This window comes from Panthera leo, assembly GCF_018350215.1.
Source record: "Panthera leo isolate Ple1 chromosome E1 unlocalized genomic scaffold, P.leo_Ple1_pat1.1 chrE1_random_Un_scaffold_49, whole genome shotgun sequence".
Classification (NCBI taxonomy): domain Eukaryota; kingdom Metazoa; phylum Chordata; class Mammalia; order Carnivora; family Felidae; genus Panthera; species Panthera leo.
Genome location: NW_024962226.1, coordinates 253,649 through 278,171, shown reverse-complemented (window position 1 = coordinate 278,171; position 24,523 = coordinate 253,649). Strand labels below are relative to the sequence as shown.

Here is a 24,523-nt window from a genome sequence, read left to right as displayed (position 1 = left end):
TTGGTTAGATTTATTCCTAGGTATTTTATGCTTCTTGGTGCAATTGTGAATGGGATCAGTTTCTTCATTTGTCTTTCTGTTGCTTCATTGTTAGTGTATAAGAATGCAACTGATTTCTGCACATTGATTTTGTATCCTGCAACTTTGCTGAATTCATGTATCAGTTCTAGCAGACTTTTGGTGGAGTCTATCGGATTTTCCATGTATAATATCATGTCATCTGCAAAAAGCGAAAGCTTGACTTCATCTTTGCCAATTTTGATGCCTTTGATTTCCTTTTGTTGTCTGATTGCTGATGCTAGAACTTCCAGCACTATGTTAAACAAGAGCGGTGACAGTGGGCATCCCTGTCGTGTTCCTGATCTCAGGGAAAAAGCTCTCAGTTTTTCCCCGTTGAGGATGATGTTAGCTGTGGGCTTTTCATAAATGGCCTTTATGATCTTTAAGTATGTTTGTTCCTTCTATCCCGATTTTCTCAAGGGTTTTTATTAAGAAAGGGTGCTGGATTTTGTCAAAGGCCTTTTCTGCATCGATTGACAGGATCATATGGTTCTTCTCTTTTTTTTGTTAATGTGATGTATCACGTTGATCGATTTGCGAATGTTGAACCAGCCCTGCATCCCAGGAATGAATCCCACTTGATCATGGTGAATAATTCTTTTTATATGCTGTTGAATTCGATTTGCTAGTATCTTATTAAGAATTTTTGCATCCATATTCATCAGGGATATTGGCCTGTAGTTCTCTTTTTTTACTGGGTCTCTGTCTGGTTTAGGAATCAAAGTAATACTGGCTTCATAGAATGAGTCTGGAAGTTTTCCTTCCCTTTCTATTTCTTGGAATAGCTTGAGAAGGATAGGTATTATCTCTGCTTTAAACGTCTGGTAGAACTCCCCTGGGAAGCCATCTGGTCCTGGACTCTTATTTGTTGGGAGATTTTTGATAACCGATTCAATTTCTTCGCTGGTTATGGGTCTGTTCAAGCTTTCTATTTCCTCCTGATTGAGTTTTGGAAGAGTGTGGGTGTTTAGAAATTTGTCCATTTCTTCCAGGTTGTCCAATTTGCTGGCATATAATTTTTCATAGTATTCCCTGATAATTGTTTGTATCTCTGAGGGATTGGTTGTAATCATTCCATTTTCATTCATGATTTTATCTATTTGGGTCATCTCCCTTTTCTTTTTGAGAAGCCTGGCTAGAGGTTTGTCAATTTTGTTTATTTTTTCAAAAAACCAACTCTTGGTTTCGTTGATCTGCTCTACAGTTTTTTTAGATTCTATATTGTTTATTTCTGCTCTGATCTTTATTATTTCTCTTCTTCTGCTGGGTTCAGGCTGCCTTTGCTGTTCTGCTTCTATTTCCTTTAGGTGTGCTGTTAGATTTTGTATTTGGGATTTTTCTTGTTTCTTGAGATAGGCCTGGATTGCAACGTATTTTCCTCTCAGGACTGCCTTCGCTGCATCCCAAAGCGTTTGGATTGTTGTATTTTCATTTTCGTTTGTTTCCATGTATATTTTAATTTCTTCTCTAATTGCCTGGTTGACCCACTCATTCGTTAGTAGGGTGTTCTTTAACCTCCATGCTTTTGGAGGTTTTCCAGACTTTTTCCTGTGGTTGATTTCAAGCTTCATAGCATTGTGGTCTGAAAGTATGCATGGTATAATTTCAATTCTTGTAAACTTATGAAGGGCTGTTTTGTGACCCAGTATATGATCTATCTTGGAGAATGTTCCATGTGCACTCGAGAAGAAAGTATATTCTGTTGCTTTGGGATGCAGAGTTCTAAATATATCTGTCAAGTCCATCTGATCCAATGTATCATTCAGGGCCCTTGTTTCTTTATTGACTGTGTGTCTAGATGATCTATCCATTTCTGTAAGTGGGGTGTTAAAGTCCCCTGCAATGACCACATTCTTATCAATAAGGTTGCTTATGTTTATGAGTAATTGTTTTATATATCTGGGGGCTCGGGTATTTGGCGCATAGACATTTATAATAGTTAGCTCTTCCTGGTGGATAGACCCTGTGATTATTATATAATGCCCTTCTTCATCTCTTGTTACAGCCTTTAATTTACAGTCTAGTTTGTCTGATATAAGTATGGCTACTCCAGCTTTCTTTTGGCTTCCAGGAGCATGATAAATAGTTCTCCATCCCCTCACTCTCAATCTAAAGGTGTCCTCAGATCTAAAATGAGTCTCTTGTAGACAGCAAATAGATGGGTCTTGCTTTTTTATCCATTCTGATACCCTATGTCTTTTAGTTGGCGCATTTAATCCATTTACATTCAGTGTTATTATAGAAAGATATGGGTTTAGAGTCATTGTGATGTCTGTATGTTTTATGCTTGTAGTGATGTCTCTGGTACTTTGTCTCACAGGATCCCCCTTAGGATCTCTTGTAGGGCTGGTTTCGTGGTGACAAATTCCTTCAGTTTTTGTTTGTTTGGGAAGACCTTTATCTCTCCTTCTATTCTAAATGACAGACTTGCTGGATAAAGGATTCTCGGCTGCATATTTTTTCTGTTTAGCACACTGTAGATATCGTGCCAAGCCTTTCTGGCCTGCCAAGTTTCAAAGGAGAGATCAGTCACGAGTCTTATAGGTCTCCCTTTATATGTGAGGGCACGTTTATCCCTTGCTGCTTTCAGAATTTTCTCTTTATCCTTGTATTTTGCCAGTTTCACTATGATATGTCGTGCAGAAGATCGATTCAAGTTACGTCTGAAGGGAGTTCTCTGTGCCTCTTGGATTTCAATGCCTTTTTCCTTCCCCAGTTCAGGGAAGTTCTCAGCTATAATTTGTTCAAGTACCCCTTCAGCACCTTTCCCTCTCTCTTCCTCCTCTGGGATACCAATTATGCGTATATTATTTTTTTTTTAGTGTATCACTTAGTTCTCTAATTTTCCCCTCATACTCCTGGATTTTTTTATCTCTCTTTCTTTCAGCTTCCTCTTTCTCCATAACTTTATCTTCTAGTTCACCTATTCTCTCCTCTGCCTCTTCAAGCCGAGCCATCGTGGTTTCCATTTTGTTTTGCATTTCGTTTAAAGCGTTTTTCAGCTCCTCGTGACTGTTCCTTAGTCCCTCGATCTTTGTGGCAAGAGATTCTCTGCTGTCCTGTATACTGTTTTCAAGCCCAGCGATTAATTTTATGACTATTATTCTAAATTCACTTTCTGTTATATTATTTAAATCCTTTTTGATCAGTTCATTAGCTGTTGTTATTTCCTGGAGATTCTTCTGAGGGGAATTCTTCCGTTTGGTCATTTTGGAGAGTCCCTGGCGTGGTGAGGACCTGCAGGGCACTTCCCCTGTGCTGTGGTGTATAACTGGAGTTAGTGGGCGGGGCCGCAGTCCGACCCGATGTCTGCCCCCAGCCCACCGCTGGGGTCACAGTCAGACTGGTGTGTGCCTTCTCTTCCCCTCTCCTAGGGGCGGGATTCACTGTGGGGTGGCGTGTCCCGTCTGGGCTACTTGCACACTGCCAGGCTTGTGTTGCTGGGGATCTGGCGTATTAGCTGGGGTGGGTAGGCAAGGTGCACGGGGGCTGGAGGGGCAGGCTTAGCTCGCTTCTCCTTAGGTGATCCACTTCAGGAGGAGCCCTGTGGCAGCGGGAGGGAGTCAGATCCGCTGCCGGAGGTTTGGCTCCGCAGAAGCACAGAGTTGGGTGTTTGCGCGGAGCGAGCAAGTTCCCTGGCAGGAACTGGTTCCCTTTGGGATTTTGGCTGGGGGATGGGCGGGGGAGATGGCGCTGGCGCCTTTGTTCCCCGCCAAGCTGAGCTCTGCCGTCCGGGGGCTCAGCAGCTCTCCCTCCCTTTGTCCTCCAGCCTTCCCGCTTTCCGAGCAGAGCTGTTAACTTATGACCTCCCAGACGCTAAGTCGCGCTTGCTTTCGGAACACAGTCCGTCCGGCGCCTCGGCTTTTGCCAGCCAGACTCGGGGGCTCTGCTTGGCCGGCGAGCCGCCCCTCCGCCCCGGCTCCCTCCCGCCAGTCCGTGGAGCGCGCACCGCCTCGCCGCCCTTCCTACCCTCTTCCGTGGGCCTCGAGTCTGCGCTTGACTCTGGAGACTCCCTTCTGCTAATCCTCTGGCGGTTTTCTGGGTTCTTTAGGCAGGTGTAGGTGGAATCTAAGTGATCGGCAGGACGCGCTGTGAGTCCCGCGTCCTCCTACGCCGCCATCTTCCGGAACCTCCTAAAACTGTAGGTTTAGATCAGGCCGAAGATCACCAGTCATTTGAAATACTTGTTCCATCTCTGGATAGTCAGAGTTCAAAGCCAACAAAGTTTATTGTTTCACCCCTAAACCTGAAGAAAGATCTAGCTCAGCATCGAAGGCTTGCCAAAGTTGTTAGAACTCCAAACCATTTTGCAAATAAAGAGCACCTACAACAACAGCTGCAGGATGATTATTTAGATTCCAATATGGGTCTCCTGTATCCTGAGGAGAACCTACCTATGGGTTTCCCAGGGGGACCAGATCAACTTCCAAACTTCTCTGAGGAGGCTGAAATTCCTCCACCCTTGCAGAAGACCCCAAATCATCTAGAGTCCCCTGAGGAAGCTGAATCTTTTTTGCCCCAAGGGGAGGCTCAGGCTCAGCATCCAGAGCCCTCTGAAGAGACAGAAACATCTCTACTTGAGCAGGAGGCTCCATCTCAGCGTCCAGAGTCCCTTAAGGATGGAAATTCAGCAAACCCACAAGAGGCCCCAGCTGAGCCTTCAAGTACCCCTGAAGAGGTCGAACCTTCTTCAGTCCAGCAGGAAGCCTCAGCTCACCCTACAGAGGCCCCCGAGGAAGTGGAACCTTCTCCAACCCCCCAGGAGGCCCCTGCTCAGCCTCCAGAGCCATCTAAGGACATCATATCTCAACTGTTAGCACATCATGAAGTAAATGTGCTATCTCCAAGTCAGAGTGAAGCTCAGAAGCCAAGCTTCCCCAATGTCACTGTTAAACCTCTGGATCTTACCATAACTCTAACTCAGCCTGCGGAGCACCCTGAGGAGGCTGGACCTACCCCAGTCCAGCAGGAGGCCCCTGCTCAGCCTGCAGAGCGCCTCGAGGAGGTTGAACCTACCCCAGTCCAGCAGGAGGCCCCTCCTCAGCCTGCAGAGCGCCTCGAGGAGGTTGAACCTACCCCAGTCCAGCAGGAGGCCCCAACTCTAGTTCCAGAGTTCCCTATCGAGTATTTAACTCAACTTGCAGTAAGTGATGAGGTGACATCTCTACCTCTAGGTCAGTATCCAGATTATTTAATGTTTCCCAGGGTTATAGGTAAGCCTTTAGATGTGGAATTTACCACAACTCCAGGGCCTGATAAAGGTGTTGAATCTTCTATAGCCCAGCAAGAGGCCCCACCTCAGCCTCTTGAACACACTGAGGAAGCAGAACTTTCTCTAACCCAGCAAGAGACCTCGGGTAAGCCTCCAGAGGAGGTTGAGCCTTCAAGTGAGCAGGAGACCCCAGGTCAGCCTTCCGAGCCTCCTGGGGTGATTGATCCTTCTCTAAGGCAGCAGGAGACCCCAGCTCAGCCTTCAGTGCCTCCTGAGGAAGGTAAGCCTTCTCTAAGCAAACAGGAACCCCCAGCTCAGCTTCCAGACCGTTTTGGAGAAGCTGAACTTTCTCCAACCCAGGAGGAGGCCTTAGCTCAGCTTGCAGAGCTCCTTAATGAGGCAGAATCTTCAACCCAGCAGGAGACTCCAGCTCAGTCTCCAGGGGAGATAGAATCTTCTGCAACCCTGCAAGAGCAACCAGCTCAGCCTCCAGAGCTGCCTTCCAGGGAGGTGGAACCTTCTCCAACCCAGCAGGAGCACCCAGCTCAACCTCTATGGCATCATAAGATGACAGTTTCACCTCCAGGTCACTACCATGATCAACATTTAAACCTGCCCGATGTCAGTGTGAAACCTCCAGATGTGCAGCTTACCATGACTGCAGAACCCACTACAGAGGTGGGACCTTCTGCAGTTCGGCACGAGACTATAGCTCAGCCCTCAGTGCCTCTTAATGTGGAACCTTTTGAAACCCAGCATGAAGCCCCAACTCTGCCTCCACAGTCCCCTGAGGTTGAATCTTTGCCAGTTCAACAGGAGACTCCAACGCAATCTCCAGAATCTACCACACAGGAGAAACTTCCAACACAGCAGGAGACCCCAGTTCAGTATCCAGAATATCCTGGAGAAGTTGAACCTTCTACAACTCAGCAGGAGGCCCTAGCTCAGCAATCACAGGCCCCTGAGGAGGGTGAATCATCCTCAACCCAGGAGGAGGCCCCGACTCAGCTTCCAGAGGCCCAGGAAGAGGGTGAACCTTCCCCTCTCCAGGAGGAGGGCCAGGGTCAGCACCCACAGGCCTCCGAGGGGAGTGAACCACCTACAACCCAGGAGGAGGCCCCAGTTCAGCATCCACAGACCCCTGAGGAGGTTGAACCTTCTTCAACCCAGCAGGAGGCTCCAGCTCAGTATCCTCAGGCATCAGAGGAGGGTGAGCCTTTTCCAACCCAACCAGAGACCCCAACTCAGTATCCAGAGCCCCTTGAGGGGACTGAGCCTTCTCCAGCCCAGTCAAAGGCCACAACTCAGCATCCAAATCCCCTTGGGGAAGTTAAACCTGCAACCTATCAGGAGGCCCCAAGTCAGCATCCACAGACCTCTGAGGAAATTAACCCTTCTGCCACTCAACAGGAAGCCACAGCTCAACATCCAGAGCCTTCTGGTGAGGTTGAACCTTCTCCAACCCAACAGGAGGCCCCAGCTCACTCTCCAGAGCATCAGGTGGTAACAGTTTTTCCTCAAGGTCAGAATCAAGCTCAGCTCCTGCTGTTGCCTAATGTCACTGTTAAACCTGTGGATTCCTCAGTTACCATGACCTCAGAATCCACTAATGAGGTTGAAGCTTCTCCACTCCGAGAAGAGGCCTCAGCTCAGTCTGCAGTGTCCCCTGAGCAGTTGGAACCTTCTCCAATCCAGCAGGAGGTCCCACATCAGCATCCAGCTGCCCCTGAAAATGTTGAGCCTTCTCCAATCCCGCAGGGAGTCTCCACTATGCCTGAAGATCTTCCTGAGGAAATTGGACTTTCTCCAACCCGGCAGGAGGTCCCACATCAGCATCCAGCGCCCCCTGAAAATGTGGAATCTTCTCCAGTCCAGCATGAAGTCTCAACTCCACCCGAAGATTTTCCTGAGGAAATCGAACTTTCTCCAAGCCAGCAGGAGAGCTCAGCTCTGCCTCAAGTGCCTGTTGCAAGTATAGAACCTTCTCCAATCCAGCAAGAGGTCCCAGCTCAGCAACCAAAGCCCAATGAGGGGGTCGAGTCTTTTCCAGTTCAGTATGAGCATCCAGCTCAGCCTCCAGGGTCCTCTACAGATGTTGTAGCTCAGTCTCCAGTACAGCATGAGGTGACATTCTCACCTCCAGGTCCAGGTGAAGATCAGCATCCAGTGTTGCCTAATATCACAGGTAAACCTGTGGATCTGAGGATTTTCCTAAGTCCCCAGGCAACTAAGGAGGTGAAACATCTTCCAGTGCAGCAGGATGTCCCTGCTCAATCTCCTATTCCCCCTGAGAAAGTCGAATTTGCTCCAGCTCAGTCCAAGCATCTTTCCCAGTCTCCAGAGTCCCCTGAAGATGAGTCTTCTCCAGGCCAACAAGAGGTCCTAGCTCAGACTCCGGACCCCCCTAAGGCTGTGGACCCTGCTTCAGGCCAACAGGAGGCCCCAGCTCAGTCTGGAGTCCCCCAGCTGGCCCCAGCTCAGCCTTCAGAGCCTCCTGAGAAGGTAGAACCATCTCCAGTTCAGCAGGAAGTCCCAGCTCAGCCTTCAGAGCCCCCTAATGAGGCAGAATCTTCTCCAACCCCGCAGGAGGCCCTGGTTCAGTCTCCTGTCCCCCAGCAGGCCCCAGCTGTATCTCCTGAGCCCCCTAAGGAGGTAGAACCTTCTCCCACACTGCAGGAGGCCCCAGCTCAGCCTTCAGAGCCCCCTAATGAGGCAGAGTCCCCAACCCAGCAGGTGGCCCCAGCTCAGTTTCCAGTCCTCCAGGAGTCCCCAGCTATATCCCCTGAGCCCCCTAAGGAGGTGGAACCTTCTCCCACACCTCAGGAGCCCCCAGCTCAGCCTTCAGAGCCCGGTAATGAGGCAGAATCTTTTCCAACTCAGCAGGGAGCCCCAGTTGTATCCCCTGAGCCCCCTAAGGAGGTAGAACCTTCCACACAGCAGGAGGCCCCACCTCAGCCTTCAGACCCTCCTGAGAAGGTGGAACCATCTCCAGTCCAGCAGGAAACCCTATCTCTACCTCTCGAGCCACTTAAGGAGATAGAACCTTCTCTAACACAACAGGAGGTACAAGCTCAGCCTTCAGAGGCCCCTGAGAAGGTAGAACCATCTCCAATTCTGCAGCAGTCTCCAACTCAACCTCCGGAGCCCTCTAAGGAGGCAGAAACTCCTCCAGCCCAGCAGGAGGCCCCAGTTCAGCCTCCAGAGCCACCTGAGGAGGTTGTAGCACAACCTCCAGTCCATAATGAGGTGACAGTTCCACCTCTAGGACAAGAGCAAGCTCAGCATCCAAACTTGCCCAATGTTACTGTTCAGCCTGCTGACCTGGAGCTTACTGTAACTCCAGAACCTACTGTGGAGGCTGAGCAGTCTACAATCATGCAGCAGACTCTAGCTCCTCCAGAGGACACTGAGGTGACACCTCCACATCCAGAGCAGGTCCAGGCTCAGCATCCAAATTTGACTGAAGTCAGAGTTCAGCCTTTAGACCTGGAACTGACCATAACTCCAGAACCCACTACAGAGACTGAACCTTCTCTAACCATGCAAGAGACCCCAACCCAGCCTCCAGAGCCACCTAAGGAGGTTGTTCAGTATCCGTCCCAACAGGAAGTGACAGTTCCTACTCCAAGTAAGGATCAAGGTCAGCAACCAACATTGCCCAGTGTCACAGCTCATCGTGTGGACTTGGGGCTTACCATAACTCCAGAACCTACTACAGAGGCTGAACATTCTACACCCGTGAAGGAGACTACAGCTCCTCCTCCAAAGGACCTTGAGGTGACACTTGCACATCCAGAGCAGGTTCAGAGTCAGCATCCAAACCTGACTGAAGTCACAGTTCCACCTATGGACCTGGAACTTACTGTAACTGCAGGATCCAGTGTGGAGACTGAACCTTCTCCAACCATGCGAGACACCCCAACTCAGCCTCCAGAGCCACCTAAGGAGGTTGTAGTTCAATATCCATTCCAGCAGGAAGTGACAGTTCCAACTCCAAGTAAGGATCAAGGTCAGCATCCAGCATCACCCATCATCCCATTTCGTCATGTGGAGCTTACTATAACTCCAGAACCTATTACAGAGGCTGAACATTCGACAACCCTGAAGAAGACTACAACTCCTCCCCCAAAGGACCTTGAGGTGACACTTGCACATCCAAAACAGGTTCAGAGTCAACATCGAAACCTGACTGAAGTCACGGTTCCACCTATGGACCTAGAAATTCCTGTAAGTCGGCAACCAGAGTCATTTGAGACAGGTTTTCCTCCAACAACTGAACATCCTGTGGTGCATTTTGTAAACTATACCTCAGAAAAGGCATACACAACTTTAACTTGGCAACCAGAACAGAATGCCACCACAGACCTCAAAATATGTGAGCGCTGTACCTGCAAAGATGAGACCCTGTCGTGTGTTGGTCTCAGCCCACAGCAGAGGCTCCGCAGAGTGCCCGTGCTGGAGCCCGACACCTACAACGGCACCTTCACCATCTTGTAAGAATCGCCTTTACTTGTTTGTTCTCTGCCTCCTGCTTGACATGGCAGTCTCTTCCTCAATGTCGTCCTGGGCCTTCCTCATCTCCCCAACCACGTTGACTGACTTTCTGTTTTTAGCTTTTCTTTGTCAACTATCCCTTATCTTCATTTTCCTTTTTACTACTGTTCGCCCTTCTCCAATCTTTTACTTGTAATTGTCCTTATTCTTTTTCCTTATCCAATTTTTAGCCCCATTATTTCATTCCTTAACCTCTACTCTCCCATTTTTGCTCCATCCTCTATAATAGGATACAACAGAGTAGTGAAGAGTAGAGATTCTGGAACTAGATTGCCTGCGTTTGGGCCGAGGTCTGTCATCTATTAGCTTTGTGACTCAGTTTCCTTTTCTGTGAAATGGAAATTATGATAGTTACCATCTCATGGGATTATGGTGAGATCTAGATGAGGTAATACATATGAAGCACTTGGATCAGTGCCTGGCGAAATAGGAGTGTTAGCTGTTATTATTTTGATTCCCCAGACCTCATCTTTGACGCCCGGCCTTCCACATACAGTACTCAGTTTGGGCCCAACCCAAGAGTAAGTACTATGGGCGCCACACTAGGATGAAATCGTCTTCAGAACATGAAATGACAGGTGGGAAGAAAGGAAATGGTCATAAAAAGGGAGGTGGCATGTAATTAAGTACTAAAAGAGGTACCATGGGTGTTGGAATTCAGCAGACTCTGTAATCAGCGGAGTATGGAGGTCAGGGAGAGCTGCATGGATAAGCTAACACTTTAGCTGAGACTTAAAGAGTGGCTCTGATGTGTTAAATAGAGAAAAAATGGGTATAAGTCTAGGCAAAGGCACGGCTGCAGGAATGATCAGGAATTAAGAATTAGGTTAAGCAGTTAAAGATCCAATTACGAGAAACCTTGACTATCAGCTAGAGAGGTTTGAACGTTAGATTCTGAGTTAGAGAGAGCCATTGAAAGTTTTCAAGCATGAGATATACAGACCGCTGAAACAGGATTATTTTCAGTTCCCCATATAGGCCGATCTGGAGAGGAGAGCTTGATCCAGCGAGACCAGATAGAATGTTCTAACAAAACCTGGGAATAAAGTAACAAGGGGCCGACTCAGAGTGGCTGAAAAGAGTAGAAAGAAAAGCCTTGAGAGCACTGCAAAGGAGGAAGTGACAAGATAGACTAACTGATGACAGTCGCGGGTGGGGTGTGCACGGGAAAGAGAAAACTCAGATATTACTCTGAAACTTCTGTCCCAGATAAGGAGAATGATGGAAGTTGAGGCATCTTTTACCAGGGAACACAGAGCAACCAGAAGGCTTCAGGTTGACTGGAAATGTCCACCAGGCACATGGGCAGATGGGTATCTGTTTTGAATTTATTCCTGACTCCCCTGAAAAAAATGTGTATATAAACTGACCAGGTAAGCTGTTGCTGAGGGAAGAGGACAAAACTAAAGGTAAAGATTCAAAGTCATACGCAGAGTTAGCGGTTGAAACTGAACCTCAGGCATTTAATAGCTTCTCTTAAACATGTGTAATTCATGGATACATGAATTATCATGGATACTTTTTTTTGTTTTTAATGTCACAGGTATAGAGGATAAAACGTGAAAATCCCACCCCACCCTCCCTACCACTCATAAGATAACTCCTGCCACCTTTTTGGTGTGTGTCCTTCCTTCCCATCTCTTTCCTTTGCATTTTTTCCTAATTTCCTAATGAGGGGATACTTTTTAATTCCTTGCCCAGTGATTTGTTGCTTTTCCCTATACAATATGTCTAAGAAATCTTTCCATGTTAGTTATTCTAATTTCTAACTTCCCTTATCCTTCTAACACCTAGAGAGGTTTCAGTAGAGGGCTTCTTTACATTTGTTTGCTGATAATGGTAAATTTTTTACCATTTTTTTCGTTGAATTATTATTTTCTCATTGATTTGTGGAAGGAACCATTTTAGACACATAAGTGATTTGGGGAAAAAAAATACTTATCTCCAGAGTAATTAACAGGCGTTATCTACCCAAGGAATGGAACAAATAGGAAGTTCAGGTTCTAAGGAGCTGGCTTGTTTGTGCCAGTGGCCCCACGCTATCTCTTTATTAATTGCACCACCTGGGATGCTGATAGCCGCGGAAATTAGAAAGTTGGCATTTACTGCATTGGAATATTCCCCACAAGGTTGCCAGTGATTCTTTTATTTATTCTGTTCATTCCTTTCCTACCTATTCAAGGATCTGAACTGTGTTTCTTCACAGAAATTTCCAAGGAAACTCTATTTCTCACATTGATGAAAATGTATGGAAGGGATACCGTTGGGCTGAGAAACTGTGAGTATATTCTCTCCAAATACGAATACAAAAAAAAAAAAAAAAAAAACAAAAACTAACTGCATTCTAAGGTCCTTCTTGGTCCAGAACTTTGAAGTCAGTAGCTCTGAGGAAAGGTGTTTCCCCTTCCATATCCCAACTCGACCTCTACCGATTGCAATTCTGTGTTAATTTTTTTTTTTAACGTTTATTTATTTTTGAAACAGAGAGAGACAGAGCATGAACGGGGGAGGGTCAGAGAGAGGGAGACAGAGAATCTGAAACAGGCTCCAGGCTCTGAGCTGTCAGCACAGAGCCCGACGCAGGGCTCGAACTCACGGACCGCGAGATCATGACCTGAGCTGAAGTCGGCCGCTTAACCGACTGAGCCACCCAGGCGCCCCATCTGTGTTTATTTTAAAAATTAAATTTGGCAGGTTCCCTTTAAAATTAGAATCAATTTCAACTTATTTTCCATTATACAAGGAATACGTGATTATAGTCTCAATATATAAAAATGAAATAACAGGGGGGCCTGGGGGGCTTATTCGGTTAAGTGTCCAACTTCGGCTCAGGTCATAATCTCAACGGTTCGTGGGTTCAAGCCCCACGTTGGGCTCTGTGTTGACAGCTCAGAGCCTGGAGCCTGCTTCGGATTCTGTCTCCCTCTCTCTCTGCCCCTCTCCTGCTCATTCATTCCCTCTCTCTCTCTGTCTCAAAAATAAATAAACATTAAAAAAATTTTTTTTGATGAAATAACAGATCTAGTGAACACCTGCCTTATGTTCTAATCCCCCCACTGCTGGGATAGCCACTACTCTGGATTTAGTATATATCCTTCCAGACCTTTTTCCATGCATTTGCCTACATACATATTTACAGCAAAATAGGTTTGTTGTGTGAGTTTCTTATCTTTTTTTTACATAAATTGTAACATCCTACAACTCGATTCTTTTGCTTCGTGGTATGTCTTAGACTTTTTTTCTTCCAGTACATAGAGGGTTACCCCATCCATGCAAGCTGCTGCATAATATTCCATAGTATGAGTGTATTACGATTTAGTAATTCCCCTCCTGATGGATGTTTAGGCTGTGTCCAGTTTTCTTATTACATGCATTGCTGCATGGACCACCTCATACATGCATCTTTGTGTACGTGGGTGGGTATTTCTGTAGAATAGATCCCTGGAAATGGAACTGTTGGGATGAAGACGATGTCGATATATACAATTTTAATTGCCCTCAAAAAAGGTGTGCCAATTTACACACCAATCCATACACCATGACAGCATTCATTTCCTCCTACCCTCCCACTCTTGGATATTCTCCATTTCTTGGCTGATCTGGTGGGTGAATAAAATGGGTCCCTTCTGAATTTGAATTTTTCTGATTACGTATACATTTAAATATCTCTGTATGTTTCCTGGGCATTTGTGTTTCTTGTCTGAATTTTCTGTCCTTTGCCAATTTTTTTGTTATCTTTTTTTTAAATTGATTTGTAGAAAAAGTCAGTGTAGACACAAGTAATTTTGGAAACAATATTATACTCAAAGTAACTGACTGGCATTTTTCATGACAGATTGTGTGTCATATCATCAGTTCAACTTGGGTAGATAAGTCATAAATGACTTCTGAATTAATAATAAAAGACATAACAGTCATAGTAATCTAAATGTAGGGATTATGATCCCCCTAAAGTAGATTCCCCCCTGCCCCTTAGTCTGATAACCTTACTGGTAAGGGACAAATGGTAGAACAAGGTAGTTGTTTTCTTATGAATTTTATGAATTTCTTAAATACTATATATAGTTTATATTTTCTCATGATAGTATCTAACTTGGAGATCTTATTTCCCAAACTTGTAAGAAAAATGAAAGTAATTTGGCACAAGGAACAAGAGAGAGTGGAGAGAGTGGGTAGGCTGAGGGACAGGGGTAGGAGAAAAACTTTGAATTGTGTATTATATACCTTTGGAATTCTGAGCCATGCAAATATATATTACCTATTAAAAAAAATAAACTGAAATTAAAAAAATATTTTTTGAAAAGCGTGTATTTGGTAGTTTATATACTAGAAGATGAATCTGGTAAGATTTGATGATTCTTAAAAAATTTTTAAATGTTTATTTATTTTTGAGAGAGAGAGAGAGAGAGAGAGAGAGAGAGAGAGTGAGCAGGGAAGGGGCAGAGAGAGAGGGAGACACAGAGTCCAAAGCAGGCTCTAGGCTCCGAGCTGTCAGCACAGAGCCTGATGTGGGGCTCGACCCCACAAACTGTGAAATGATGACTTGAGCCGAAGTCAGACACTTAACCAACTGAGCCACCCAGGTGCCCCAAGATTTGATGATTTCTAATTCAGCTTGAGGGTTATGCCTTGTAAGACAGAAGTTTTTAACTATGGGTCAATAGTCCCCTGGGGCAGGATTTTTAACCTTTTTTTCTATATATCAAATTTTTAAAAAAATTTTTTTTAACATTTATTTATTGCTGAGAGACAGAGCATGAACAGGGGAGGGGCAGAAAGAGAGGGAGACACAGAATTGGAAGCAGGCTATTAAACTGTCTCCCTCTCTCTCTCTCTCTCTGCCCCTCCCTCCCTCATGCTCTGTCTCTGTCTCTCTCTCTCTCTCTCTCTCTCTCTCTCAAGAATAAATAAACATTAAAAAAATTTTTTTAAGTTTTTTTAGAATCAAATTGTTTTTTTAACATTTCTTATTGAGAGACAGAGACAGAGCATGGGCACAGGAGGAGCAAAGAGAGAGGGAGACACAGAATCTGAAACAGGCTCCAGGCTCTGAGCGGTCAGCACAGGGCCCGACGCGGGGCTCGAACTCACGGACCGTGAGATCATGACCTGAGCCGAAGTCGGACGCTCCATCAACTGAGCCACCCAGGAGCCCCTGTTTTGTTTTTTTTTTCTTTATAACAGCTTTAATGAGACACAATTTACATTGCCTAAAATTCACTCATTTAAACTATACAGTTCAGTGATTTTTGGTATGTTCACAGAATAGTGAAACTACAGCCACTACCTAATTTTAGGACATTTTCATTGTCTCAAAAAGGAACACTGTGCCCATGAGCAGTCACTCCTCTCTAGTCCCCTCTCCCTCAACCCCTAGCAACTACTAATCTACTTTCTGTCTTTATGGATTTGCCAATTCTGGACATTTTGTGTAAATGAAGTCATACAGTATGCAGTCTTTTGATGTTAGACATCTTTTCATATGACTTATGGGTCATATACTTCTTTTATTGTTTGCTTATTTGACTGGAGAGAGAGAGAGAGAGAGAGAGAGAGAGAGAGAGAGAGAGAGGCAAAGAGAGAGGAGGACAGAGGATTCAAAGTGGGCTAGGGAGTGACAGCAGCAAACTCCCAAATCGTGAGATCATGACCTGAGCCAAATGGACGCTCAACCGTCTGAGGCACCCAGGCCACCCTAATGCCCTCTTTTCTTTTTTCTTTTTTTTAATGTTTATTTATTTTTGAGAGACAGAGAGAGACAGCATGGGAGGGAGAGGGCAGAGAGAGAGAGGGAGACCCAGAATATGAAGCAGCCTCCAGGCACTGAGCTGGCAGCACAGAGCCCGATGCGGGCCTCCAGCCCATGAGCCGTGAGATCATGACCTGAGCCGAAGTCGGATGCTCAACCGACTGAGCCACCCAGCTGCCCCTTCTTTTAATGTTTACTTATTTTTGAGAGAGAGAGAGAGAGAGAGAATGTGCATACATGTATGTGCCTGTGGGGGAGGGGGCAGAGACAGAGCGGACCGAGGATCCAAAGCAGGCTCTGCTCTGACAGCAGAGAGCCCAATGCAGGGCTTGACCTCACAAACTGCAAGACCATGAGCCGCTTACGATCATGACGCTTAACCGTGTGAGCCACCCAGGCGCCCCATATGTATGACTTCCTTTGAGAAATCCTTGGTCTTCAGGCAGCCCCTATTAAAATCCGTTGTTTTTTATCAATTCCCATTCTATCACCAATAAGATGTTCTAGAAAGGGCAGGGTCTCCTCAGAGCCTGCTTCTGCTATAACTCTTTCTCAGCCCGAGGCCTCGCTTTCCAGACAGTACTCATTCATTTCAAAGTGAGGAAGACCAATGACATGGCTGTCCCGTGCCCCCTTCCCCACCCTTGAGCCTCTCCGACTGCCTACCGGGATGGCAGCCCGGGGGTCCAGTCCATTCTCCACCACCGAGAGCATTTCCGCTCACACTGCAGCTCCCTCGGAGAATCACATGACACCTGCAGAGACAGACGGCGCGGCCAGATGAGCAGGTTCCAGCTCACCACCCCCAGCCAATTCTCCCCCTCCCCCCAGCAGGCAGCGGGTCAGCCCATCTTCCTCAAACTGCAATGCAAAGGCCTCTGAATTCAAAAGTAAAAGCCAAGAGTGGATTTTAAGGAAGGAAACAAGGGAAGAGAAGAAATGTGAGGGCTCGAATCTCAGGAGGTGGGGAATCCTATGTGCCGTGGGTGGGTCCACCCTAATCAGGGCATGGAGAGGCCTCTGTATGCCACACCAAACGCTGGCACAAAAAAGCAGGGAATGAGGGGCCGATTTGGATACAGAACTAAGGGTGCGAGGGGGATGCTGCCGCTGGAGGTGCCAAGAGCCCACGTGGACCAGGAAGCAGGGGCTCACAATTCACATTCGGAGCCTCTGACTCCTGTGCCAGCCCGATGTCTGCCAGCTCGGCAGGGACAAGCACAACTGAAGGAAGTTTCCAAAGGGAGGGCCTCTTGCTACATAGCTGCTTCCCCTCCAGGCACGAGGGTCCAGCTGGAGCAGCACAGGGACACGCCTAAAGGGAAACAACACGGGTTCGAATCTCGATTTGCCACTAACCACTTAGGCATGCTAGGTGGGGCACCACGGCAGACGTCTCAAACGGAGGTTATGAATGTGGAAAACGCCCAGCACAGTGCCTGACGGTACTAAGGATAAATGGTATCTATTACCCCGGTTGGATGTGGCCAAGCCTTATAGGCAAAGGCCACTGTCTGAATGAGTCCGCTCAACTACCTGAAGTCAGTACACAGGTAAATCCCTCAGGGCACTGGCTTCCCCCCCACCCCCCCGGGGGTGGCTTAGGTGGGGGGGGGGGCCTCAACCTGAGCCTCGGGGGGTGGCTGTTGGCTCGCCTGGACCGCCCCAGCCACTTGGACGGACCAGGATTGGGCAGGCACATTCCCATCTAAACAGATCTCTAGTGACCACGCTGCCGAGCATGGAGGGACACCAAAAAATAGGTCATCGCTGTCTCTGTTCTCAAAAACCTATGGCCCAAAGAAGTTATCAAATGGAGGCATGATGAATGGATTTTGTACTGTTTACACACATTGCTTCATTCATTCCTTGTAACCACCCTAGGCGAGCTCTTTTTTTTTTCCAACATTTTTTTTTTTTATTTTTTATTTTTGGGACAGAGAGAGACAGAGCATGAACGGGGGAGGGGCAGAGAGAGAGGGAGACACAGAATCGGAAACAGGCTCCAGGCTCCGAGCCATCAGCCCAGAGCCTGACGCGGGGCTCGAACTCACGGACCGCGAGATCGTGACCTGGCTGAAGTCGGACGCTTAACCGACTGCGCCACCCAGGCGCCCCAAGCGAGCTCTTTTATTATCCAGATAAATCAAAGCTGACCCAGGTCAGGGAACTTCCCAAGATCCCAGGGCTGATCAGTGGCGGGCTCTACCACCTTCGGCCAGGATGACATCCACCCTTCTGGAAGAGGCGGGTGTGAGCTAGGGCTAAGGGGTGGCTGGGGAGGGGGCAGGGAAGTCTTGGGAGGAGGGCTCTCCAGCTGGGGGCCCAGGTGGCGGGATGCAAGGGAGCATCAGGGTTGAGTCTGGCAGGAAAGGTTTACAGGCGAACAGTGAGGCATGGAGAACGGCAGGGTGGCCCTAAATGATGAAAGATGCTCTGATTCAAGCCCTGGCCTCTGGATCCGGCAGAGGGTGAACAGGACCCAGCGCCGACCTTCCTAAGTAAGGACATGCAAAGGCAGATAGGTGTGTGGAGGACGGCCCCCACGAAACCAGCTCTGGTCAGCGCACAACAGACTGACAGGAGGAACACTAGCCCCTGGCCACAGCCCATCAGACTGTCTCTCCCTCCACCACTTTCCCAGCTCCTACCCACTGGGAATCCTCAGGACCCTTCGCTGGAGACCAGCTCCATGCTCTGGCCACCAGGGCACCGGGAGAAGGGGACATACTATAGAGTCGGTCCTGAAACCGTGCCTGATCCTAGAGGCTGGGTTTCTTCAAGGCTACCCTACGCAGCCCTGCAGGCCAAGTTCAGGCTCGCTGGCTTTGAGACCCTGGCATCCAATCCCCTCTGGCAATTCCGGGGGCCTGCCCTTCTAGACAGAGCCTCAAGCCCTAAAACTGCCCTTCCCTCAGCCGGCCTCAAGGCTTGGGCCTCAGCAATCTGAAGAGGAAGACCATTGAGGCCTCATCAACTAATTCACTGAATATAATATTCACTGGAGGGAGGGAGGCTTATCATTAAGTGGGTGCTCTGGCCAAGTCAGGGTCTGCTGAAAAAACAAAGTAAACTGACACTGAGGTCAGAGCAGGGCCAGACAAGAGACAACTGTGACCTAAAACAGTGTCAGGAACGTCACAAAAGGACAACAGTGCAGAGAAACCTAGAAGAATTGCCACTTGACAATTCACAAAACAGAACTGAGACGTGGGGGTCAGGCCAAAGTTCCGGGCACATCTTTCCTTGCAGGAAGCCAAAGCTCCCTACATAGGCCTGTCGGTTCTAGAACGCCTCAGGAAGGCAGGAAATGGCTCAGAGGCAGGACCACGACCATCTACGATGTGAGATCTCTGGGCTCTGGGTCTCCTGACTGCTAGGTCAGCACTCCAGCAGGCTCCTTGGGTGAGCCAGACCCCCATCTACCATGCTATGGGACTGGTTTCACTGTCTATCTTCAGAGCTGTCTTCACTGACACCAAGAAGCAAACGAAAGAGGGGTGGGTCTTCAGGAGACCCAGAATAAAGAGAGCAAGTAGAGAGTTCAAACATCCCTGATACAGTGGAGCAGAAAAGGTGAGTGCCGTGTGCCTTTAGGAAACTCTTAAGTCACCCTTCGTCTACCTCTGCCCCTCTGTATTGGTTCACTCTGGCACAGGATCTCATTCTCTATCCTCATTTAATTCTTAAAACAATCCTGTGAGAGAAGGATGAGTATCCCTCATTCACAGAAGAGAAAACTGAGGCTCAGTAGAAACATGCCTCAGGTGAGGGACAGAATTTTCTCATTCCAAGCTCTGTGCCTTTCGTCAGTTCATACTGTCCCAGGTCCTTGGTTCAAAGAGTTTCAGGCAAACTTATTATTCACAGACTCTTCAGAAGCTCCACCTTATCAAAGAAGGCCTAACACTGACAAGAAACAATCTTGCCCATCAGATCTGTGGCCCCAACTAGCTGACCACAGGTCCTTTCCGTGGCAGCCAGGTTTCCGAGCTGTCCCTCCTCAAATGTTCCAACACACAGGAAGGAATCGTTGGGGTTGATTCTCTTCGTGATACTGCCTGGCCTTCTATAAACATCCAATTTCACTTCCTCCAGAGACTAAGGAAGAACGAAAAGAGGAGAAGGACTCAGATGAGACTTACATTAGAAGAAGAAATGGATAACCTGGCTTCACCACTTTCGAAACACTCCGTTCATCAGTAAACAGCAACCTCTTCTTCTTAGAGACTTCCCCGCCATCCGCGACAGCCTCGTCTCTACGGCCTGACTCCGATCCTGCACCTGGCTATGCACGACAACAGGCCGGTGTTTAAGCCCTCCAGCTGCTGTACCAGGTGATGAGTCAGGGTTTTCAGCTGGAAACAAATGACAAAGTTATCTTCTGATTCAGAAAGACAGCTGATACTTCAGACATGTGAGTGCTGAGTAAACAGCACCTCCTTCTACCTGAAGAAAGTTGGATTTCTAGACAAGAGCCCTGTGGGGGGTGGGATGGGTGTGGGGGGGGGGGTGGGTAGGGCGACAAAGCAACTGAATATCAGCTGGAGGGCAAGCAACTTCTAGCTCGTGATTCCCAGTCCAAAGGCTAGTGGGTGAGGCCAGAAATGTGAGGTCTAGGAACACTGGGTATCTTTCTTTCCTCCCTCCCTCCTTCCATCCAACAACACCCATCTCTCCCATATTCTTGTCCCAGATCCCTTAAGATTCTGGCAAGGACCAAACTCTGAGTGAATGAAAGCAGGACCTTTGCCTGACTCATTCACCATTGTCTTTCTAATGCTTCAAACAGTGCACGGCACACAGTGGTGCTCACAAAATACTTGCTGAATGAACAGATGAGTAAAATAAAAAGGCTCAGACCGTTTCAGACTGTAAGAAGTTGAGGTATACAACTTCTCAGTGGTGGGGTCACTGCGGAACTCCTTCCATTACACCAAGCTGCCAACAGGCTGAAACCCTTCAGAGATCACACCTTAACGGAAGGGGATATTGAAGGTAAAAGGACATCCGATTCTCAAAGGCGTGAGACTATAAATGCAAGCAAAGACAAGGGGTCTTCTTTGGGGTCCTTTACAATGGCTGTCAAATGGCCAATCCTTTGGAGTTTGGTCACCAGAACTTAGAGGGGATGTGCACCCCCAAATCCCAGGAGATTATAAATGTTAACCATGGAGCCTGGGTGCCTCAAGAATGTCTAGCTACTCTGAGATAACTTGACTCTCTGTGTTCATGGGTAATCAAAATGGTCAAAACTCAATGATCCAGCACCTGCAAAAAGAGGAAGCAATTCAACAGCCTCCACGGAGGCCTCGGCGTCCCCAGGATCCACTCATCTCTACTCTTCACAACATGCAACGTCACCTCTGGCACATTCGGTAGCGGGACTAATCTACAACCAGTTCTGGCCAGGAGGAGCACTGGGTGAGGGTCCTTTCTGAGCGGCAGGGCAATACACATGGACATGATTCTGTGACCACAGCCAACCCCACACAGTGGAACCGCTTGAGTTTCTCCAGATCATCACCCAAAAGGAAGTGATAAGCTTCCACTGCCCCAGCTGAATGAGTAGCTCCCTCACCTTCCAGGTATTTGGATGATACCTATCATTCCAGCAGCCAACGCGAGTAATGTAATATGGATGCCAGGAATACAATCCTTAAGGACAGGTACAGGGGGCCTGACATCCAGGAAAAGCACTTGACCCACGGGAGAAGGATCTCTACTCCTCCACACTTACTTACCATCTGAGGCCCTGCCTCAATTGAGGTGTTCGGCAAGTGCCTGGCTCTGAGAAAGCAGGTGGGGTTGGCAGGGGACTGCACTAGGTTCTCAGATCAAATGGGGACCACATCAAGGGAAGAATGGGCACAGAGCTGGGATGAAGAGTTGAAATGGGGATAGGAAGACGTCAATCTAACAAGATTGGGTAGGGGTGGTGGGAACTAGGGCAGCAAGAGTTGGGGGGTGGTTTAGCAAAGACTCAGGAATGAAGTGTCCTCAGGCTGGCTGGGGATGGAAAGAAAGTATGTGGTGGGCTTGGAAGTTAGGGGTTGAGTGGGTGAGGACAAGAAGATACATACAAGACTTGAGATAGGGCTGAGATCAGAGTTATCAAGAAGAGGGCGGTAAGCGCAATAGGGCATCTACTGTAGTGGTAGGTATTAAATGAGTGGGGGGAGGTGGGTGTTTTGGCTGAGCAGACCTTGGGGGGCTGAGCAGGGGGGCTGGGATAAGAAAGCTGAGCCTGAAAGGGGGTAAGCCAGAAAGACGGGGAGGGGGAGGGGGGGCTCGAGGAGGTTTGCGTGGAGCACTGGGATTGCCAAAGGGGTTGAGGGGTGAGAAGGAGATGCGTTAGAGGGAGGCGGAGGGAAGTGGCTGTCCTAGGGGTTGGAAGTGGGCTACCGTGGGGTCGAGTGTGGCTGCACTTACGCAAGACCAGTGGTGAAGGGGTGAGGGTAAGGGCTGGGCTCGGGTCACGGGTGGAGAAGAGGAAGGGGACGGGTCGGTCAGCACTGGCTGTTTGGGCTGAAGGCTCGGGTCCGAGTGGGGTAGGGTGCGGGGCTCAGGCCGGGAAGGGAAAAGGCTCTGAAGCAGGACAGTTTCAAAGCAACCAAGGGTTTGCGATCACGGACAGGGCTGGTGACCCATCGCCCGTTCTCGTCTCGGCCCCGCCGTCCCCTCCTCACCCTCCTCGCCCTCTGACCCCTAACTCACCAGAGGGAGCGGGGAGGGGGCGCGGGGCACTCCTGGCCACTGCAGCCCCTAAGCCTCAGACCAGGCGCTGCGGCCTCCCGGCCAGGGACAACAGGAAACGGCGCTCGCGGCGCCTGACGCCATCACGTTGGTTCGGCGTCCGGCCCCGCCCCCGGACCGCGGAGCCAAGCGCAGGGCCGGCGGAGCCTCGGGGCGGGGCCAGCGCTCAGGAAAGCCCAAGTTCCCAGCCCCAGAGCAGGTGAGTGATCTGGGAGGCTGGGGACTCTGCGACCCGAGATGCGCACGGAGAGGCGAGGCCACCAGGCTAGCCCACCAGTGTCGGGCGGAACGTGTCCTACTGCCCGCCCCCAGCAGTGTCTGCGTCTCGCTAGATCCCGGCCGCCTTCTGGGTTCACGACCTTGCCTGGGCACAGCACTATCTACCGTTGAGGCTGTCTGTTGGCCTCCTGCCCGGAAGGTTCCCACTTGTAAAATCGGAACAATAACGTCTACCCTAGTTTTGCCTCCCTGAGGGCATCAGTGCAGTTGGTGCTTCCCGCCTGGTGGTTCTCAGGAAAAGCATACAGGTTTTGATCACCCCTATCACCAAGGGAGCACCTTTAGGTACCCGTCAGCCCCCAGGCATGAAGCTTAAGGTTCTGGTTATTCTCATCTAGCCAGGAAGTTGTTTGTTTCCTTTACTTGGTAGAGTTGACATTTCTCTTTCACATGGACTCAGAACAAAAGGTCAAGAGTGTGTGTTGGTGGGGGTGGGGACAGATGTCTTGTGCTTTGGACACTTCATACCTGCAGGCTTAGGTCAAGTGGGATCTGAGGGCCTGAGTGTGGGGTGAGTACTGGGGTGGAGAGGTACTGCTACCTGCAGGTCCAGGGGGACTTTGGGGGTGTCTACAGGGCTGGTCTGGGAACGGGACAGTTCTTGGAAGAAAGCTCCACTGATCTGGGCCAGGCTCTCCATCAGCCTTTCTGGGAAGGGGAGAAGAAGGGGTCCCAGTGCCTGTTTCCATTTATAAAACCAGCTGTTGGAGATGTGGCACCTGAGTGTGTGCGGGCTGCCTCTTCAATAATTCTCTCTCTAGGAGCGAGAACCACCTCTCCTCGATTTTAGACTAGATGAATCTGAGTACATTTAGTATGGTTAACAGTTGAACAGAAAGTTAGAAATAAGGACACGGAGGGATGCCTGGGTGGCTCGGTCGGTTAAGTGTCTGACTTCGGCTCAGGTCACAATCTCACAGTTGTGAGTTCCAGCCCTGCATTGGGCTCTGCGCTGACCGTGCAGAGCCTGCTTGGGATTCTCTCTCTCTCTCTCTCTCTCTCTCTCTCTCTCTCTCTCTCTGCCCCTCCCTCGCTTGTGCTCTCCCTCTCCAAAGTAAATAAACGTTAAAGATAAATAAATAAGGACACAGAAGCAAAGCATTATCTTAGCGTTAAACAACTTGGAAAGTAAGGAATTTACTGGGAAATCCAGTTTCCTGGGCAAAAGGATAGTGTTTCTGGTTATAATTATAGCACATCAAGAGCATCAGTGTCTTGATACAAGCATGCCCTCCCCCAGATGGAGCCAGCAACATTCCTCAGTTCTTCCAATGAATTTTTGCGCAGCCGCTGTCTGCAAAAGCTGTGGGAACCCCGCATGGTAATCTCTTATCTATCTTTTCAGGAGCCCCTGTCTCCTGGTCTTCTCTTACTTCTCAGGCCTCTCGGCCCCTCTGCAAAGTCTACGGGCTTGTCCTCCTCTCTCCATCTTACTCTGGCGCACATTTCCACCATTCGTGGGCCACGAGTCCACCAGGTAATCTGAGGCCGGAAAAAAAAATCTCCCATTACCCTGTTATTTGAGCAATAATAAAGGTACGTGCAAAGTGCCATGGTGCCAGAGAAGAGGCCTTGAAGGTTATCCTGGCGGAAGCAACTTTTATCTGAGCCTTCCGGGTGGACACAGGAAAGGGCAATGCCTGCGAAGAGACTGGTAGAGAAACGGCCGGTGGGTAGGAATGCAGACTGAGCTCAGGGGAGGGTGCACGGAGAGGTGGAGAGGAAGCTAGGAAGTAAGGCTAGAGTAAGGGGAGGGGGCTTAGAATGGAAGGGGGAGATAAAGACAGATTGGGCAATGGGGAAAGGGAGGAGGCACAGACACAGCTGGAGGCCAGTGCAGGAAGGGCTCAGACGCTCACAAAGGCACTGGTCTGTCAGATTTCAAGCACTACGCATAGTCATTCAAAGCCAGG

At 48.6% G+C, this 24,523-nt stretch overlaps 1 protein-coding gene and 2 long non-coding RNA genes across 4 annotated transcripts; 2 read left to right on the top strand and 1 right to left on the bottom strand.

The window, feature by feature from the left end:
• Positions 1-4,169: 4,169 nt before the first annotated feature.
• LOC122212747 (titin-like) lies at positions 4,170-12,119 on the top strand. Of its 2 annotated transcripts, XM_042926691.1 has the most exons (3): positions 4,170-5,092; positions 5,153-9,765; positions 12,033-12,119. In XM_042926691.1, exons 1-3 carry the CDS (start codon positions 4,424-4,426, stop codon positions 12,106-12,108), a joined length of 5,358 nt encoding a protein of 1,785 aa, XP_042782625.1. In that variant the 5' UTR covers positions 4,170-4,423; the 3' UTR covers positions 12,109-12,119. The 2 variants fall into 2 exon arrangements, with proteins under 2 accessions (XP_042782625.1, XP_042782624.1); XM_042926690.1 differs by having other exon boundaries at positions 4,170-9,765.
• A 3,737-nt stretch (positions 12,120-15,856) lies between these two features.
• LOC122212752 lies at positions 15,857-22,396 on the bottom strand. Its single transcript, XR_006199271.1, has 3 exons — positions 22,293-22,396; positions 19,721-19,933; positions 15,857-16,330 (listed from the first exon to the last, which is right to left on the bottom strand). It is a non-coding gene; the product is annotated as an uncharacterized LOC122212752 (long non-coding RNA).
• On the top strand, positions 18,548-20,023 carry LOC122212756. The gene is made up of 2 exons (XR_006199276.1): positions 18,548-19,151; positions 19,674-20,023. It is a non-coding gene; the product is annotated as an uncharacterized LOC122212756 (long non-coding RNA).
• Positions 22,397-24,523: the final 2,127 nt, after the last annotated feature.

Bases quoted from the DNA above. Each gene is read 5' to 3' on its own strand.
- LOC122212747 (XM_042926690.1), top strand. From the start codon at position 4,424: ATGGGTCTCCTGTATCCTGAGGAGAACCTACCTATGGGTTTCCCAGGG. The intron at 9,766-12,032 runs GTAAGAATCGCC...GTTTCTTCACAG, and splicing joins AACGGCACCTTCACCATCTT to AAATTTCCAAGGAAACTCTA.